This window comes from Schistocerca cancellata, chromosome 2, assembly GCF_023864275.1.
Source record: "Schistocerca cancellata isolate TAMUIC-IGC-003103 chromosome 2, iqSchCanc2.1, whole genome shotgun sequence".
Taxonomy (NCBI): domain Eukaryota; kingdom Metazoa; phylum Arthropoda; class Insecta; order Orthoptera; family Acrididae; genus Schistocerca; species Schistocerca cancellata.
In genome coordinates, this window is record NC_064627.1 from 1,053,868,121 (window position 1) to 1,053,889,510 (window position 21,390).

At 44.6% G+C, this 21,390-nt stretch overlaps 1 protein-coding gene across 1 annotated transcript in view; it reads right to left on the reverse strand.

Annotated features, from left to right (window-relative positions):
- Positions 1 to 21,390, reverse strand: part of LOC126160954 (galactosylgalactosylxylosylprotein 3-beta-glucuronosyltransferase P-like) — a 220,932-nt gene that overhangs the window by 38,533 nt on the left and 161,009 nt on the right. The window contains exon 3 of the mRNA XM_049916947.1: positions 19,412 to 19,569. Within this exon, the coding sequence (XP_049772904.1) occupies positions 19,412 to 19,569 (158 nt within the window). The remainder of the gene's footprint in view (positions 1 to 19,411; positions 19,570 to 21,390) is intronic.

Below are 21,390 nucleotides of genomic sequence, written 5' to 3' on the forward strand. Positions count from 1 at the left end.
CCCCGCGTCGGCCTCAGAAGGTCGAACCAACGACCCGCCGTGGACTGGGACGCTGTCGCCCCATCTGTTGCTGTGTGTAGCCCGGCAGTGTGGCACGCGCCGCCGTCCAGGAGAGCTGCCACACTTGAATGAATCTCGTTAGAAAACAACACCTATTTATACTCGGCTGCGCGCCTCTGTTCCGCTAACGCATCGAGGAGAGAAAGGTGATCCGCCACAGCAGTGAATATTTTGCCTGATAAATGTAATTGGAACTAGTCAATGTCCCAAACAACTGCAGTTATTGCAGCTGCAAATCCACTAGCGCCGGATTGAAGTTTTGTCGCGACATTATCGCCATACAACACTAGAACTGAAGAAGATGTTAGTGCTTTCTTAAGGACAAGAAAAGGACTTTCTTGCGCCTCATTCCAGGAAATTTGGCGTCACCCTGCAGTACTTCTTGTAATGGACTTGCCTTAGTAAGTAAGTCCTTTACGAGTCGCCTGTAGTATGAGCAGATTCCGAGAAAACTTCTCACATCACGCCAATGTACCGAGAAGTCACCAACATGTGTCACTGATCTAAAATCTCTGGATCGGGGCAGACTCCAGTGCCATTTACTAAGTGCCCGAAGATTTTTATTTCTTGGTAGAAGAAGGTATACTATCTCGGATTCAGAAGGGGACCTACAGAATGAGCACGTTTCAACACTGTTGTCAGTCAGCGTTGATATTCTTCAAATGTGTTCTATAAAAACAATGTCATCTGGACAGCAAAGACACGTCGTCCACTTAAGGTGTCGAAGCACGTTCTCCATCATACGTTCGGAGGTGGCTGGAATGCTACAAAGTGAAAACGGCATAACTCTGAACTCATAGAGGTCGCCAGACGTTTTGAAGATAGTTTTTTCCCGATCAGCCTCGTCAATCTCTTTTTACCAGCAGCATTCTGCATGTTCATTGTAGAGAAGTAATTTCCCTCTTTCAAGCAGTACAGGGTGTCAAAAATGCTTGGCAACGCACATCTTTCTTCGTTATTTTGTTCGGCCTTCGCTAGTCGACACGTAAGAGCCATGAGCCGTCCTTCGTCTTCTCATGTACAAAGGAGAGGACTGAGGCTTCTCAGAAGGCTCAATGACGACATCCTGTAGCATCTTCTCCACTTCTGCCGTTCAACTGGCGAAGCTCTATATGAATGTTGGCTAACTGCTGGATAATTGTCGTTGTTAATGCCGTGTTTTGTATTTTTTCTCCAGTCCGGAATTCAAGTTATCCGAAAATTGAAGCAGAACGGTCATAATTACCAGCCGACATTGTTCCTCGACCGTCGCAGATCCTATTGGCAGTTCGACAACAGTGTCCTTCCTTGTGTAGTGAGAAATGTTTGTAAATTAGATTTAAAACTTGGTTCGCTCTCTGTCATCCATTTTACGAGAGCTGTCCAGAAAGTAAGGCACCGCAGTTTTTGCTTCAACAGTTCTTTATTGAACGTAATGAGAATTACACACACAAAATAATAGTGTTTTATCTGCTCACCGTATTTTTCCACGTAATCTCCATCCGGTTCTACGGCCTTCCCCTAGCTCTAAACAAGGGCGTGTATGCCCTGTCAGTACCAATCACCTTCTCACAGTCCTCAAAATGTCTTCCACGAATGGCATCCTTTAATGGCCCAAACAAGTGGAAGCTAGCTGCAACATATCAGGTATGACAGCCGTGAGCCGTGGATGGTCTCTCCGACAGCTTCAAATCGTGGAACTCCGCCATATCGCCTTTCGATGACCCCACCCTCCGTGCCCAGCAACTAACTGTACTTATGTCGTCAGCAGATGCTCCATCGACTTTGCACAAGCGTCTGTGAATATTCACTACAGTTTCTTCCTATGCACTGAGAAATTCAATGGCAGCACAGTGCTTGAAACGTAGATCACCTACAGACGCCATTTTGAGCTGTCTTGCAGCTACGCTATCTGCCGGAAGTGACAGAAACTAAACGCGCGCACTCAGAAGACTTCAGATAATACATACGTAACGTTCCGCATTCGTAGCATTGTTTTCGGCTGAGAAAAAAATGCGGTGCATTACATTCCGGGCAACCCTCGTATGTTATAGGGCAAATGATCGGAACTTTTTATTACTGCATATTGAACTCCTCTCTGAGCCATTGACAGCTTCAACATCGGGTAATAAACGTGAATTTTCCATCTAGTCTTTTAGGTATGTAGATCACTGTCCTTCTCAAATTGTGATGGATTATTTATGACGACGTTCACTATGGAAAATTTGTATTGTGACGGCACAGTTAAAATGCCTAGCTCCTTGAAATGGTAGCAGACACGATTCTTCGTTGATGACACTAATATGCCCTTCCTGAAATAGTTTGGCTGTCCTTACACACATACCTTTACGGATGAGTTTTGGTTGATCATGATAATTAGTGATCCAAAGTTATCCTTGACCATCTATAATGATTATACAGCTCTACAAAATAAATTTTTTTTTCGTTGCCAGGGAAGTTTGAACGAAAATGGGATATTGTTATGATACTCATTCCGAGTATATTTGTACTTTTTCCAAATTGGCTCTGGTTTTTGAGATATAGGTTATTTGTGGAAATGAGAGTTTCATGTGGATAATATCGACTGCAGGGTCCATATATGGTGTAATGTATTTGCTACCTGTTTTTTAATTAGTGATATTGTACTATCTTTATTAAACAATTGTGCTCAGGGAGTGCATCTGTGTGGTTGAGGATTACATCATGCAAACATCACACTGTCAGCATGTGTTCAGTCCTGTTGTGCGATGCTTGTGTTGAAGATATTGAGGGTTGTGCAGATTTGAATTCGGCGGTACTCGACATTCATTTGTTGGCCGAGGTAATCCCCGCAACAGCCGATAGGTAGCGTTCAGTGTAAACAAGAAAAATGGCGATGGTCGAAAGTCACACACATGTGCAGTGCAGCTTCAAGGAGATAGAACCTTTTCATCGTGACGTAGCAAATAAGAGGTGAGTATTCATTTCACACAAAACAATTAATGATGTTTGTTGGATGTGATTGACATGCAAATACAAGAAAGTTCTGCATAATATGTAGTATTTGTGCAATTTTGTTTTAGGAAAACATGAGTTCTTCACTCCGTCTTTGCGTGAACCATCCAGATGAGTTCTGCTACATTTGTGGTGAATACGTTCTTCAAAAGAACAGGAAGAATATCACTCCTTTTGTGAAGGAAGCGTATCTGGCATGTTTCGGAATTAAACTTGGAGATCAAGACAAGGCGTGGGCACCCCATAAAGTTTGTAAATGCTGTGTGGAGTGCTTACGGCAGTGGACAAAACGAAAAAGGAAAAGCTTAAACTTCGGAGTGCCTATGGTATGGCGAGAGCAGAAGAACCATACAGATGATTGCTATTTTTGCATTGTTAATGTGAAAGGTTTTAATAGGTTCAAAAAACGAAAGTGGGAATATCCCGATTTGGAGTCAGCAAGAAGACCGGTGGTGCACAGCAACGATGTTCCTCTACCAACCTTCACAACATTACCCACGCTAACATCATCAGATGACGAGGTGCACGGCGAGGAATGTACAAGTAGTGGTTCGGAATACGAAGGACGTGAGACACAACCCCAGCAGTTCGACCAGAAGGAGCTCAGTGACTTGATACGAGAACTCAATCTTTCAAAGCAAGCATCAGAACTCTTAGCATCCAGGCTTAAGGAAAAGAACTGTCTTCATCCAAGTGTTAAAATAACAGCTTACCGGACGAGAGAAGAAAACCTTCTTCCATACTTCAACCAAGAAGAGGTTATAGTGTATTGCAGCAATATACCTGGACTTTTACTTGAATTGGGGCTGCCGGAATATAGACCAGAGGACTGGCGTCTCTTCATAGACAGTTCCACTAGAAGTTTAAAATGTGTGCTCCTACACAATGGCAATCGTTACGCATCTATTCCAATTGCCCACTCAACAAAACTTTGTGAAGCATATGCTAACATCAAGATGGTTCTGCAGAAAATTCAGTATATGCAGCACCAGTGGTTGATTTGTGTTGATTTGAAAATGGTGAACTTCTTGCTTGGACAACAAAGTGGATACACAAAGCACCCATGTTTTATCTGCATGTGGGATAGTAGGGCAAAGCACGAACATTGGAAGCAGAAAACATAGCCTCCAAGGGAACATATGGCTGTTGGTGAAGCAAACATCATTAATTAACCTCTAGTTAGTAGGGACAAGATTGTTCTTCCACCATTACATATTAAGTTAGGACTAATGAAGCAATTCACCAAAGCTTTAGACAGAAATAGTAATTGCTTCACATACATCTGCAATACGTTCCCTGGACTCAGTAGTGAAAAACTTAAGGCAGGAATATTTGATGGTCCTCAAATTCGCAGGCTCATCAACGATACCAATTTTACAAGTGTCATGACTGTCACTGAAGCATCGGCCTGGAACAGTTTTGTCGCTGTTGTAAAATGTTTTTTGGGCAATCATAAAGCTCCCAATTACGAGGAACTGGTCAAAAACATGCTCACTAACTTTCAAAACTTAGGAGCTAACATGAGCATAAAATTGCACTTCCTTCACAGCCACTTGGATCGATTTCCTCGTAATCTAGGTGATTTCAGTGAGGAACAAGGAGAGCGGTTCCATCAAGATATGAAAAGAATAGAGGAAAGATATAAAGGAAGATGGGACAGGCATATGATGGCAAATTATTGCTGGAATCTGCAACGTGACTGTTCTGAAGAGACCTATAAAAGGAAAGCGTGCAGGAAGCGGTTCGTCATGGACAGAAAATGATATACTTATAGAGAAACTTTTCAATTATGTTTTATACGTGGGCAAATGCCTATCAGGTTTTCATAGAAGCTATTTATAAAGATTATTTTCTTTTTTCATTGTAGTTTGTAGCACTCGAGTTCAGTATTAGCAATTTTTTCTAATTTTTTGAATAAATCATGCATTATCTCAAAAACTAGAGCCAAACTGCATAAATGGTTGCTATATTCGTCCTCAGCACCACTAACCCATCCTAAAGCCACTCAAATATCCTTGGCAAGAAAATGAGTGTTGACCAGTGTTATGATAGTCGCAGCCATGTATATTTGGTTTGTGAGCCTGTGTAGCTTCTTGTAATCGAAAAATGTTTCACAGTTTAACTGTGCACCTCGATTGACGACTGGCATTCTTCTCGTAGAGGATGATGTTATAAAAACGTCTTCAGTGGCAAACACCCATGTCAGTTTCGTTATGAGTGCTTGTTGAAACAGGTTCTTCTGTCTGGAGCAAGCACTGATCTTCTGCACTCTATGATGCTTGTGATGCCTGCAAGAAGTCCCATTCCAGAATAATATCATGACTACTTCCTTTTAAAACGACAGATCCAAAGGGCTGTGTTCTGCCATTGATAGTTATTCTTGCAATACATGTTCCTCTCGGCTGGGCGTATTTTCCATTTCCGACATTCAGCACAGTCGCCTTAGTATCACGGAATATTGTCTTTCTCAGTCGGCGGCGATAAGCATTCGGCATTACAGAAAAAGGAGCCCCTGAGCCAAATAGCGCCCGGACTGATTGATGACGCCAAAGAGATTTCATGTCATCTTGGTAAATGTCGTCCATGGAGGAGTTTTTCATCTGTGGCGGCCTCACCTCCATAGATGGTCGTCTCGTTTATTTTTCCTAATTTCGATGTCTAGGCTAGCAGTTGGCACCTCTGAACGGTGATGTGGAATGGTTACGGCGTGTTGGGGAGTGACATCCTCCAGGATATGGCGATGATCTTCGGCCCACAGGTCGACTGTAATCGTCTGCAGTCTATTGGCGTCAATAGGGCCGTAGTGCACAATGTTTCCCGAATAGGCTGGCCTGTTGACTTCCGTCCTCCAATGGCTGTCCCCATGGGGAGCATGTTACTTGGTCGAGGAGTTGGTTGAACCTGTCTTCGTCGGATGCTGTATTGTCATTGGCGACTGTGGCGTTAAGTCCGAGCTGACCGAATCCGTTTTTCACGGTGCGTTCGACAGGTGGTGGAGGTTGGTTCCAAAGGTCGATACATCTCTTTCTCGACACTGTCTGTTATCTCCTGACGTATGGAGTCCACATTGATGGCTGCTATGTCTTGTGCACTCGGTTCGACTTTCCTGGCTGCCATACAATTATGTCTCTCTTCTCTTACTATCTAGCCTATGAGAGAGGCGAGTTCATGGTGGTCCTCCATGACCCTCATAGAGACCACGTTATGGAGTCGATCATACATCTTTCTTCCGACTCGATTGCATTTCCTCGATGTGCTGGCGCAACTTGACAAATTATTACGTTGTTATGGCGTCCTTTACCAGAAGAGCTTCGTAGATGTCTTCTGGGATTTCTTTCGTCAGATGTGAGATTTTGTCTGCTTCTGTCATATTTGGACTGTTGCAAAGGACCAAAACATTCCGTCTGTATCATTGTGCTGGTTCCTCAATACACTAAGCCGTGTTCTCCAATTTTTTTATGCTAAGCAGCCTTGCTATTCATTATAATCAAATGTTTTCTTAGGATCAGCCAGGAGCTTGTCGTAGTTAATAAACTTCTCTTCGTGGTTCCCGAATCATTGCTGATCTGGGCTGTGCCAAACACATTAAGTCATCTTAGCTGTAGTAACTGGCGACTCGGCCGAATTTTTCGGCCATTTCACCATTTCATCGGGTTCTTGGCAGCGCCTCTGGAAAACTCTGCAGATACCTGATGTGACGCTGATTTACTACTGTTGTTAAATCATTTGTATCCTGAATATTCGTATCGTAGGAATGATGCACCGCTCGTATTCCGGTTCCTGACTTATAAGCTACGACTCTGATGTTGACAAATTGGAGCCATGTTGATGTAGATGTTTTTAAGTACTCGTCGTCTCTACCAAACAATGTGACGTCCAAACCACAATCCGAAGATAAGTTCTTCAATGGAGTACAACACTTAGCACTGAAAGCATATTTATTACTGACACCAACATACAGCCAGAACAGATCTGATTTCTCGGAGAGAGAGTGCAGTTATTTATCCAAACATCGAATGTTCCAAAATGTGTTTATACGGTCATCAAATATTCTAGATATACAAACGTTAGAGATATAAGATATTTCATAATACTTTCAGAAATCAGAAATACTAAACAAAAAATAGTTGCTGGTGGTTGGCTTTGAACCAGCGACAAGGAGCACGCCAGCTAGCGATACTGTCTACTACAGCGCACTGCACGCACAGAGTAACGCGCCAATATATTGTTTTGCAGCAACTGTGTGGGGACAAGCATTCTCATGGAAGAAAATATCATATCTCAACATGCTACACTACTTTGTTTTGGACTGTGATGTTATCTGCTTAGTACTTTGTTAGGTAGTTTCACTGATCCTTTTAAGGGCTCAAAACGAACGTGACTTTGAAACTACGCAATAAGGTTTGTGTGGTGTCACCGCCAGACACCACACTTGCTAGGTGGTAGCCTTTAAATCGGCCGCGGTCCGCTAGTATACGACGGACCCGCGTGTCGCCACTATCAGTGATTGCAGACCGAGCGCCGCCACACGGCAGGTCTAGAGACGTCCTAGCACTCGGACCAGTTGTACAGCCGTCTTTGCTAGAGATGGTTCACTGACAAATTACGCTCTCATTTGCCGAGACGATAGTTAGCATAGCCTTCAGCTACGTCATTTGCTACGACCTAGCAAGGCGCCATTATCATTTTCTATTTATCTTGTGATGCATGTACCGTCAGACCGATGTTCACCAATTATGGATTAAAGTTAAGTATTGCAACAGCTACGACCTTTTTTGCTAAAGCCTAACTTCCTTAAATGTTCCAGACCTCACGCCAGCCTGCGTGAGCTTAAACGCGTGCTTTTCGGCTACCTATCATAGTGGCTTGGCTGTCTTGCCAAGTCACAACAGTTTGGCGCCGAGGATTGGCGACGAGAATTTTGCGTTTGTATTGATTTACTTGTGTCATGGCTTCGCCACAATCTACAGATGTACTGTCCGAATTTTATCGCTTGCAGAATCAGCAGACGCAGGCCTTATTGGATGCCCTTGGACAGCTCGTCCAGGGTCAACGTGCAATGCCAAACGATGCGGCAGTCGCCGCTCCACCGCTCACGCAGCCACAACACACAGTTGCACCACCTTTTCGTCCTTTTGATGCAGCACTGGAGAGCTGGACGGAGTGGTCACGTCAGTTTGATTCCATCTCGCCGCCTACAGAATTCAAGGTAACGAGCAGCAGCCTTTCTTATTATCATGTGTAGGGGTGCAAACGTACCGTGTGATAGTGAAATTATTTCCCCGACGCGACGTTGCAACTCTGTCCTACGACGAAATTTTGTCTGCGTTAGATGCATATTTCAAAGAATCAGTCAATGTAGTTGCAAAAAGGTATAGCTTCTTTCGTACAAAACGTACGGCAGGTCAGACTAATAGGGAGTGGGTTGCAACCTTGCAAGACCTTACTAGGGATTGTGCTTTTGAGTGTGAATGTGGACTCCCTTATTCAGATACTATGGTGCGTGATGCAATTGCACAGAACATTTTTGATGTTCGTATACGGGAATAGATTTTGAAACTAGTCAATCCCTCCCTTCAACAAGTGATGGACATATTGGATCGGCAGGACACACTTGACTTTGCTCAGGAATAATTTGAAAATTCGCCACCTGTGTGTCACGTTAATCAGCCCGCCAGGCGAGCTGCACGGAACAGTAAACAGTCCTCGCACCCGGACACGCCAATGCCGCCTGGCTCTCAGCCACGTGTCCCACGCTGGCAAGCAAATGCAGTGAAATCATGCCTGCGGTGTGCTACTAGACATTCGCGTGAGAATTGCCCGTCACGCCAAGCTATTTGCTTTTTCTGTAATAAAAAAGGATATGTTTAGAGTGTTTGCCAGAAAAAGCTCAAATCGGAAGCTCAAAACCATTCCAGGCCCTTTGCTTCGCGCTGGAATCGAAATCGAACCAAGGATACTCAGGCTCGTGAAACTTCGCCCTTGGAAATTCATGTAGTACATTCCACTCCGCCCAGTGCTACTCTCTCTAACAGTGACTGTGTTCGTTCCACAAATAGTGTGCGTCGCCATCGCCGGAAATCCCGTCAAGTCGCAAGTGATTCTGTACCAGTGTCAGTTCACGTTGCACGAGACAGTCGCTCTTGTCGTCAGCAGGATAATAAACTTTTTGTTGATTTGGACTTTAACGGCAAAGTGATACCGTTCCACCTCGATACCGGAGCTGCAGTTTCACTTCTCAATCACGACACGTACAAATAGCTGGGCACACCTCCATTGCGTGCCGCAAATGTTAAGCTAACTAGTTATTCCGGACAGGCGATCCCTGTGTTAGGACAGTGCAGCCTTCTTGCAACATACAAGGGACAAACAAAACTTGTGTCATTTTACATACTTTGTTCTTCTTCTGCAGTGAACTTGTTTGGTTTAGATTTATTTCAGTTGTTTAACTTGTCTATAATAAATCAGGTCCTATCAGTGAACCAGACTGTGCCTTCAGACAGTGTTTCTCGTCTATGTGAAGAATTTGCAGACATTTTTGCACCGGGCCTTGGTTGCGCTAAGAACTATCAAGCACGTTTGGAAATGAAAGTAAACGCGCAACCGAAATTTTTCCGAGCGCGCAATGTTCCCCACGCATTGCGTGATGAGGTCGCACACGATTTGGAATCACAAAGTGTGATTGAACGTGTGTAGGCTTCTCTCTGGGCATCACCCTTAGTAATTTTGCAAAAACCATCCGGAAAACTGAGACTTTGTGTGGACTTCAAGGCAACAGTGAACCACAACTAGTGATAGCAAGTTTTCCTTTACCCCGCCCGGAAGATCTTTTTGACAAACTGTGCCCGGGTAAATATTTTTCGAAGTTGGACCTAGCAGATGCATACTTGCAAATACCGGTGGACGAAGAATTCCAGCTCGTTTTGGTGGTTAACACGCATCTTGGTTTGTACCGATTCAAACGACTGCCATTCGGGTGTGCATCCGCCCCTGCATTGTTTCAGCAATATCTACAAACTGTTTGTGCGTCGGTCCCTACTGCAGCAAACTATCTGGACGATATTGCGATCTCCGGAAAGACGGAAGAAGAACATTTAGCCAATCTCAGAACATTATTTCAGGTCTTGCGACAAAATGGTCTTCGCTTGCGGAAGGACAAATGTGTGTTTTTTGTTCGTGACTTACCCTATCTGGGACACGTACTCAATGTCCAAGGCATACATCCCAGTCCAGACCACCTCCGTGCCATACAAGACTTGCCTTCGCCGCAGAATTTGAAGCAGCTACAGAGTGTGCTGGGAAAAATAATTTATTATCATCGCTATGTGCGCCACGCCTCTTCCATTTCAGCTCCGCTTCATCGCTTACGCCGTAAAGGTGTTCCGTTCGTCTGGACGACGGAATGCGAACGCGCCTTTCGCCAGTTGAAATCGGCGTTGCTTTCCAACACTTGCCTTACGCCATTCGATCCCCGGAAGCCCCTTTTGTTGATGGTGGATGCATCGGATTTCGGGATCGGTGCTGTGCTTGCGCACAAAGATGGTTCGCACGATCGCCCTATTGCCTTTGCGTCCAAATTGCTCTCGTCTGCGCAAAGAAATTATTCACAGATCGAGAAAGAAGCATTGGCTCTCGTATTTGGTGTTACAAAGTTTCATGATTTGTTGTATGGTCGTCACTTTACCATCATCACCGACCACAAACTTTTGACATCGCTTTTTCATCCGTCCAAGCCTGTACCTCCACGTACAGCGCAGAAATTCATTCGCTGGTCTGTTTTCCTCTCGCAGTACCGCTACGATATCTTGTATTGGTCAACTGCTAAGCACGGAAACGCCGATGCGTTGTCCCGTTTGCCTGTTGCTGCGGATAGAGCATTCGATTCCTCCGAACTTGCTTGCATGTTCATTGATTCGGAAACCGATGACGTGGTCGATTCGTTTCCGATTGATTTTCGTCGTGTAGCTACGGCCACAGCTGCCGAACCTGTCCTTGCTACCGTTCTGCGTTTTGTTGCTACGCAATGGCCCTTGTCAAAGTCACGGATCGGAGATCCGTTGGTTCGCCGATTTTTTGCTCACAAGGAGAGACTTTTTGTACGACATGGTGTTTTGCTGTTGCGTTCTGATAATGATCAGTCCAGGGTCATGGTCCCGCGTTCGTTACAGTCCTCTGTCTTACGGCTTCTCCACCAAGGACATTGGGGTATAGTGCGAACGAAACAACTTGCTCGTCAGCACTGTACTTGGTTCGGAATCGATGCTGCGATTACGAATATGTGCTCTTCTTACATGGCGTGTGCCGAACAACAATCCGCACCACCGCGGAAATTCGTTGCTTGGCCAAAAGCGTCTTTCCCTTGGCAACGCTTACACATCGATTTTGCTGGTCCATTCTGGAATGCTCGGTGGTTGGTTCTGGTCGATTCATTCAGTAATTTTCCTTTTGTTGTCCGGATGTCTTCCACGACGTCTTCTGCCACCATTCAAGCGTTGTCCGCTATCTTTTGCATTGAAGGTCTTCCACAGACTATTGTTACCGACAATGACCCACAATTCATGTCCACAGAATTTCAGTCATTCTGCAAGGCCAATGGTATTCAACATCTGACGTCCGCGCCGTTTTCGCCACAGTCAAACGGTGCCGCTGAACGTTTGGTCCGGACTTTCAAGTCACAGATGTTGATGTTGAAAGAGTCGCCTTCTCGGGAGGACGCGTTATTGATCTTTTTGTCCTCGTATCGCTCTCAGCCCCGAGATGGTCGCTCGCCGGTTGAGTTGCTCCCCGGTCGCCCTCATCGAACCTTGATGTCTTTGCTACATCCGCCGCATCAGGTTCCTGTGCAGCGGCAGCCAGGCGACGTTGTATACTATCGCAACTATCGAGGTTCACGGCGTTGGCTCGAAGGGCGCATTCTTCGCTGCCTCGGCCGCGCGATCTATCTGGTTTTGGGGGCCTCTGGTGAGGTGCGTCGGCATCTCAATCAGCTGCGCCTCTGTCGTCGCACGGGATCTGCCGCTCCCCGTCTGCTTTCAGCGACGGTGCCGTCCGGTCAGCGCCCTGGGGACCCATCTACTGGCTCGCCTCAGCCCCAGGTGTTACCGATGCTGCCTTCCATTTTGCCCCATGGCGACGCGCCGCCACCGCCGCCGCCGCCTGTTCTCTCGCCGGCGACGCCCGCAGTGGACGCGTCGCTGCAGCCGCCGGGCGCCTCCCTGGGTCACGCGCCGCCGATCGCTTCCCGTGACCAGTTGTCCTCCGCCACGGAACTTTTGCCCGCTCCGGACCATCTGCCGTCTTCGCCCGTCGGATGCTCCGACCCGATGGAGGTCGACCCTTCGGCCCCTCCTGTCTCTCTACGGGCGCGTACACCGCATGTTGGCGTGCACCCTGGACTAGGTTTTCAGGCGTTTCCTAGCTCCCCTCGGACCGAATGGCAGGGTGCGGGTGGCACAGCCTCACCTGTTGTTAGGCTCCCCACCTCGTCGCATACGTCAACATGGGGTCATCCCCACGGCGGGCGGAAGCATTGTAACACAACCTTTCGCCGATTTGCGGGGCAGGAATGTGGTGTCACTGCCAGACACCACACTTGCTAGGTGGTAGCCTTTAAATCGGCCGCGGTCCGCTAGTATACGACGGACCCGCGTGTCGCCACTATCAGTGATTGCAGACCGAGCGCCGCCACACGGCAGGTCTAGAGACGTCCTAGCACTCGGACCAGTTGTACAGCCGTCTTTGCTAGAGATGGTTCACTGACAAATTACGCTCTCATTTGCCGAGACGATAGTTAGCATAGCCTTCAGCTACGTCATTTGCTACGACCTAGCAAGGCGCCATTATCATTTTCTATTTATCTTGTGATGCATGTACCGTCAGACCGATGTTCACCAATTATGGATTAAAGTTAAGTATTGCAACAGCTACGACCTTTTTTGCTAAAGCCTAACTTCCTTAAATGTTCCAGACCTCACGCCAGCCTGCGTGAGCTTAAACGCGTGCTTTTCGGCTACCTATCATAGTGGCTTGGCTGTCTTGCCAAGTCACAACAGTTTGTTGCCTCATTTCATTTGCTGTCAGTATGTACGAAAAACCCCTGATTCACTTTGATAGTACCTTGTCAGAAACTGCAACGCACTCCACGTTTTCTGTTTGGTGTGGTCCTCTGTTAGTGAATGTGGTATCTGGCAATCACACATTTTGCAGTGGATTAGTCTGTCTACCCCAATTCTCAGTAGCAGAAGCCCAACTGTTCGTAGAAAATGCACAAATAGAGCTGTAAGGATTAATCATTTGTTCTCTTTCTCCATCAAAGCATAAATGCATTTTCCTTTTACCACAGATAGCTAACTACTGTGTTCCTCAGCATGCAAGTTGTTCTGCGTTACAGCGAATGATCTGGCTGATTGCTACACTATTGCCGCTTTCGTGATACAGTCACACTACACTTCTCAGAGTTGAAGACGAATTTCTGTATCTGACATCTGCATCTACATGGCTACTCTGCAAATCACACTTCAGTGCCTGGCAGTAAGTTCATCGAACCACCTGCACACTAAATCTCTATTACTCCACTCTCAGCCGGCCAGTGTGGCCGAGCGGTTCTAGGCGATTCAGTCTGGAACCGCGCGACCGCTACGGTCGCAGGTTCGAATCCTGCCCCGGGCATGGATGTGTGTGATGTCCTTAGGTTAGTTAGGTTTAAGTAGTTCTAAGTTCTAGGGGACTGATGACTTCAGATGTTAAGTCCCATAGTGCTCAGAGCCATTTGAACCATTTGAACCACTCCACTCTCAAACAGCGGGCGGAAAAAACCAACACTTATATCTTTCCTTTCGAGCTCTTATTTCCCTTATTTTACTGTAATACTCGTTTCTCCCTATGCATGTCGGCGTGAATAAAATATTTTCACATTCGGAGGAGAAAGCTGGTGATAGAAATCTCTTGAAAAGATTTAACCGCAACGAAAAACGCCTTTGTATTAATAACATCCACACCAAGTCCTGAATCATGGCCGTGGCACTCTCTCCAAAGTTTCACGATAATACAAAACGAGCTTCCCTTCTTTCAACTTTTCCTGTGTCCCCCGTCAGCCCCATCTGATGCGGATCCCACATCGTCCAGCAATATTACAGAAGAAGGCAGGCAAGCGTAATGTAGGCAGTCTCTTTAAGTAGACCTGTTGCATTTTCTAAGTGTTCCGCCAATAAATCGCAGTTTGCTTTACCCACAACATTTTCTGTGTGATAGTTCCAGTTTAAGTTATTCGCAACTGTAACCCGTAAGTATCTAGTTGAGTTTACAGCCTTTAGATTTGTGTGATTTATCGTGAAACAGAAGTTTAAACAACACCTTTCAGCGCTCATGTGGATGACTTTACACTTTTCATGATTTGGAGTCAATTACCACTTTGTGCAACATACAGACATCTCGTATAAATCATTTTGTAATTCGTTTTGATCATCTGATGACTTTACCTGATGGAAAACTACAGCGTCATCTCCAAACAATCAAAGAGAGCTGCTCAGATTGTCTCCTAAATAGTTTATGAAAATCAGGAACAACTGAGGACCTCTAACAAATTGTTGGGGGACGCCCGATATTATTTCTGTTTTGTTCGATGACTTTCCATCAGTTATTGCTAACTGTGACCTATCTGTCTGACAGGAAACAACGAATCGAGTTACACAACTGAGACGATACTCCATTGGTACGCAATTTAATTAGAAGTCGTTTGTGAGGAACTGTGTCAAAAGACTTCTGGAAATCTAAAAATATGGAATCAGTTTGACATGCCCTGTCAATAGCACTCATTACTTCGTGGGAATAAATAGTTAGTTGTGTATCACGAATAAGATATTTTCTGATCAGTGTTGGCTGTTTGTCAATAAATATTTTTCCTAAAGGTGATTCATAATGTTCGAGCACAGCATATGTTCCAAAATCCTGCGTTAGTGATACTGGTCTGTATTTTAGTGGATTACTCATATTTCCTGTCTTTGTTAAAGGTGTGACTTGTGCAACTTTCCAGTCTTTCTGCACGGATTTTTCTACGAGCGACTGGTTCTATTTGATTGCTAAGTGTGGATCCATCGTACAAGCATGCTCTGAAAGGAACCTAATTGCTATACAATCTGGACCAGAAGCCTTGCCTTTTTAAGGGGCTCCGGAAAGGCTCAAAATCATGAAAAGTTCAATTTTTACTTTTTTGCATTTTCTGAATCTGCAGACTATTACCTTTTAATAGATATATAATTTATTCAATTCCGAAGACTACAACTATTTTTAAATTTTTTTTGAAATGTGTTCTACATGGGCGTGATCCACTGTGGCGCTGTTAAACTGCTGTCAAATGGTGTTATTATTAACGTCCGTGTTCATCAGGTACATTTTAGTGATGTGAGATAAAGTATGTGTTGTGGCTAACCTGTGATGGTTCAATATATATCGCTGTTGAAAAAGTGTATTCACGGAAAAACTCAAAACCCCAATGAAAGTGTAAATAGTGTTATATGGTCGAGAATCCCCAAGACTGTATTTGTTGGAATAGAAACACTTCACTTTGGTGTGTATGATGCTGTTGCGACTTTCAATGATGGCAACATTGTAAGGTGCAAGGTATTTAGAAATATGGGAATGAAGATAGGTTCTAACATGGTACGAGCGATGCTTGCTTTAGACAAGGAACGCCTTCGGGCTGCAGACAGGGCCGTAAAGAGTCTAGAAATACAAGCAAGAGTAAACAGGAGGAGGAACAAGAGGAAGCTGGAGGAGGAGTTTGCAGAGGATGAAGATAATCCATCCTATGGACCTGGAATGCACTAAAAAGTTAATCCAATCTTTGTCGCTCGATTCCCAAAACTTTTATTTTCTCATACTAATTACATGTTTTCTAAGGATCTTCCAAACATGTTTGTTTCAAACTTTCAGTAAATGTTACACAGTACCTTCTGCATAATTTAACACAGCCTTTTTCCAAAAAACAGTATATTTTTGAATATATAAATAAAAAATTGCAAAAAAGTGTTGTGAATTTTCATTACAATTGAAAAAAAATCATCTTTAATAACTGAACTAAAATTTTGTAAAATCCCTGTGTTAAGTTGTAGCCCATATTCCAATAAATAATCTGTAAAAAGTTCAACTTCCGACTTCAAATACTTTGTGAAAAAAAAATGGTTCAAATGGCTCTGAGCACTACGGGACTTAACTACTGTGGTCATCAGTCCCCTAGAACTTAGAACTACTTAAACCTAACTAACCTAAGGACATCACACACATCCATGCCCGAGGCAGGATTCGAACCTGCGACCGTAGCAGTCCCGCGGTTCCGGACTGAGCGCCTTAACCGCGAGACCAAATACTTTGTGAGGAAAGATGTAATTTATAAGCATTATTTTAACATTGCAAGTATAGGGCGTTCTGGAGCCCCTTAAGTGTTTTAAGTCTCTTCGCTACACCGTGGGTATTTACTTCTAAGTTACTCTTATTGGCAGTTGTTCCTGATTCGAATTCTGGAGCATTTACTTCGTCTTCTATCGAGAAGGTATTTCGGAAAACCGTCTTTAGTAATTCTGCTTCAGTGACATTGTCGTCAATAACATCATCATCGTTAACGTGCTGTGAAGGTACTGACTGCGTCTTGCCGCTGGTGTACTTCCCAGGCGACCAAAATCTCTTAAGGTTTTCTGCCATATTTCGAGACAGAATTTCATTGTGTAAACTATGAAACGCATCTTGCATTAAAGTTCGCGCGAAATTTAGAGCGTCTGTAAAACTGCGGCAATCTAGGGGATTTTGCGTTCTTTTAATTTGGCATACTTTTCTCTTTGCTTCTGCAATAGTGTTCTGACCTTATTTACGTACAATGGGGGATCAGTACCACCTCTTATTAATTTATTTGGTTATATCTCTCAATTGCCGTCGATACTATTTCTTTGAATTTAAACCGTATCTGGTCTACACTTACATTGTCAGATTGGAAGTAGTGCAGATTGTCTCTTAGGAATGTATGAAGCGAATTTTGGTCTGTTTTTTTTTAAGTAGATGTATTTTACGTTTATTTTGGGTGGATTTGGATGTTACGGTATTCAGTCTACCTACAATAACCTAGTGGTCACTAATACGTGTGTCTGTCTTGCTGCTCCCTATTTGGTTAGGATTATTTGTTGTTAAGAGGTCAAGTATCTTTTCGCAATCATTTGCAGAAGGGCAGCTCGTTTTGTATTATCGCGAAATAGGGGAGATAGTGCCACAGACATGATATGTGAATTGGAATGGCAATCATTAAAACAAAGGCGTTTTTCGCTGCGACGGGATCTTCTCATGAAATTTCAATCAGCAGTTTTCTCCTCCGATTGCGAAAACATTCTGTTGGCACACATCTACATAGGGAGAAACGATCATCACGATAAAATAAGTGAGATCAGGGCTCGCACAGAAAAATTTAAGTCTCGTTTCTCCCGCACACCGTTCGAGAATGGAACGGTAGAGAGACAGCTTGAAGGTGGTTCATTGAACCCTCTGCCATGCGCTTTATTGTGAACAGCAGAGTAATCACTTAGATGCAGATGTAGATGTAGACTGGACTTCTGAACCATTTGTTCAAAATTATTTTCTAAAAAAGCGTTCAGGGCGATTTTGGACGACTCTTATGCCTACCGCCGACGTTAAACATGTATTTTCGCAGCATATCGAGAGTGGATGAAGTCACCACCAGCTATAAATGTATGAGTTGACTACCTATTTGAAATGACACTCAAGTTCTCTTTGAACAATTACTGATTTATTCCGGTTGTCAAGTATAACCTCTACCCATTCTAACTCACAAAAAATATCCAGTTCGATTACTACAAGGTAAACTATTTCTGACAGCAATAAACATTCCTGAATACAGTTAAGTCTCTTCTAAAAATTTCGGCTTTTATCCAGCTTTCAGTATCTTTCTATTAGTGCTTGGAGGTCTGGTTCTTTCCCAACACAACTACAATATAGAGTGTTCCTATGTCTACCCTCTTCCTGTGTTCGTCCTACACCCTTTGAAACTGAAAATCTTTCTTCACTTTCGCGAGATCCTCTAACCTAAAAATCCTTCTAGTCCCCTCCATACCGCCCACACTACCGTACAGCCGCTTCTTGCGTGTGGTGGACTCCTGACATATTTAACAGAACCCGGAAACCCTCCGCCCTATGGCGCAAGTTGAGAAATCTGCAGCCTACACGGCCGCAGAACCGTTTGAGTCTCTGATTCAGACACTCCACTCGGCTCTGCACCAAAGGACCACAGCTGGTTCTGTCGACGATGCTACACATGGTGAGCTCGTCCTCCACCACACAAGCAAGACTGGCTATTTCAGCTAGCTGGCCAAAACCAGAGAGAATCAATTCTGATCCAAAGCGACACACACAGTTGTCGGTCGCGGTGGCCGAGCGGTTCTAGGCGCTTCAGTCCGGAACCGCGCGACTACTACGGTCGCAGGTTCGAATCCTGCCTCGGGCATGGATGTGTGTGATGTCCTTAGGCTAGTTAGGTTTAAGTAGTTCTAAGTTCTAGGGGACTGATGACCTCAGATGTTAAGTTCCATAGTGCTCAGAGCCATTTGAACCATTTTTTTGACACACACAGTTATTACCAATTTGAGTTCCCACCTGCAACTGGCTATACCCTGCGCTCTTCATGGCATCCGAAAGCACCCGTTACACATCTGAACTCATTGCCCCCGGTATGCAAACATAGCGCACACTGGATTGCTTGTCCTCCATAGTAGCCATATCCCTAAGGGGTCCCATTACGTGCCTAACGTTCGAGCTGCCAGTACCAGTAATCCCACCCCTCCACATTCATTCAGAAATTATATGACTGTGCATACACATTTCATGATATCCAGTCCCGTTAGCTTAAACATGAATACAACACCTTGAAAACTGTTCTCTGCTATCACCTCTAACAATTATGTCTCTTTTCTGAGGGCGTGTATGTTGGATGATGTGTACAGCGACTCTTATTCAGATGACGTGTAAATTGCAAATAGCTTATTTCTGAACACACTTTCTAGTTATACTGATGAAGAGTGTGCGTTCCATGGAGAGAGAACGAGAATGTACACAAGTGACGAAAAACATTTTCAGATCAATAATAACGCTTTATGCACTCCTTATATATGAAAGAAAGTAATTAGTTGTCACTAGGCTGCTTTTTCTATTGTTCTGTTTAACAAAATTATGCAGGTTGTTGTTTTTCAGAATTAAATCTTTAGAAACTATAAGTAAGCTACTAGAGCTATAAAACGATTTTAAGATCATAAATAATTTCCAAGCAACAGTAACATCAAACAAGTCATTTTTTACTAGTTTCGATGGAAAAGATGTCATTTCTTACTTCTTCAAATAACCGAATGTTGTACGCGTTATCATCATCACCAAAATACAAGACCCCTGTTGTTGCATTCGCTCTTATCCACTGCAGTCCTCTATTGCGTTGTGAAACTCCACGCGCTTTCGTTCCTGTTTTGTTCTTATACTCCTCTGGCATTGGCCCTGTGAAGGAAATAAATAGAAAATCAGAACGAATAGAGGTACAAATAACAAGTGGCACACAGATGTGCATCACCTTGCAGACATCATTGAAAGTCAAAGAAACTGGTACGCTGGTACAATGTCGGTGTTGACGGGCCCAGGCGAGACGTAAAGCTTTGTGTCGTGCAGTCATCAAGCGTACGTGACTGAAAGCCCATATCGATGATGTTTCGCTGAACGTTTTTTGTTTTTTTGTTTTTTGAAGGTTTCATGATGTCTTCAGCTACCATTCTCTTTATTTTGTGTACAATTGTACGACTGCAACAACTGTTCGAAAGTAATGTGCTCCTAAAATAGTGTAAAACGTTTCGGATTTATTTTAGAAGCGTAACATGGAGTCATAGGAACAACGACATACAAGGCATAATTTAATTGTAAAAATCATCCATAAAATACTTGAAAATGGCCTAAAGCCAAATTGTACAGCCGTAAATAAAATAAAGAGAATGGCACCTGAAGGTTTCATGAAATCTTTCAAGAAATTCATCGCAGCTGCAGGCCCTATCACATTGAAAATTTCGTTGAATGGTTCGTACGCTGATACTTGTTGATGGCCCAGCATTGAAAACTGCAGCAATTTGCGGAAGAGTTGCACTTCTGTCACGTTGAACGATTCTCTTCAGTCGTCGTTGGTCCCGTTCTTGCAGTATCTTTTTCCGGCCGCAGCGATGTCGGAGATCTGATATTGTATCGGTTTCCTGATATTCACGATACATTCGAGAAATAGTCGTACGGGAAAACCTCCACTTCATCGCTGCTTTGGAGATGCTGTGTCTCATCGCTCGTGCACCGACTATAAAACCACGTTCATACTCACTTAAATCTTGATAACCTGCCATTGTAGCAGCAGTAACCGATCTAACTGCGCCAGACACTTGTTGTCTTGCATAGGCGTTGCCGATCGCTGCGTCGTATTCTGCCTGTTTACATACACTCCTGGAAATTGAAATAAGAACACCGTGAATTCATTGTCCCAGGAAGGGGAAACTTTATTGACACATTCCTGGGGTCAGATACATCACATGATCACACTGACAGAACCACAGGCACATAGACACAGGCAACAGAGCATGCACAATGTCGGCACTAGTACAGTGTATATCCATCTTTCGCAGCAATGCAGGCTGGTATTCGCCCATGGAGACGATCGTACAGATGCTGGATGTAGTCCTGTGGAACGGCTTGCCATGCCATTACCACCTGGCACCTCAGTTGGACCAGCGTTCGTGCTGGACGTGCAGACCGCGTGAGACGACGCTTCATCCAGTCCCAAACATGCTCAATGGGGTACAGATCCGGAGATCTTGCTGGCCAGGGTAGTTGACTTACACCTTCTAGAGCACGTTGGGTGGCACGAGATACATGCGGACGTGCATTGTCCTGTTGGAACAGCAAGTTCCCTTGCCGGTCTAGGAATGGTAGAACGATGGGTTCGATGACGGTTTTGATGTACCGTGCACTATTCAGTGTCCCCTCGACGATCACCAGTGGTGTACGGCCAGTGTAGGAGATCGCTCCCCACACCATGATGCCGGGTGTTGGCCCTGTGTGCCTCGGTCGTATGCAGTCCTGATTGTGGCGCTCACCTGCACGGCGCCAAACACGCATACGACCATCATTGGCACCAAGGCAGAAGCGACTCTCATCGCTGAAGACGACACGTCTCCATTCGCCCCTCCATTCACGCCTGTCGCGACACCACTGGAGGCGGGCTGCACGATGTTGGGGCGTGAGCGGAAGACGGCCTAACGGTGTGCGGGACCGTAGCCCAGCTTCATGGAG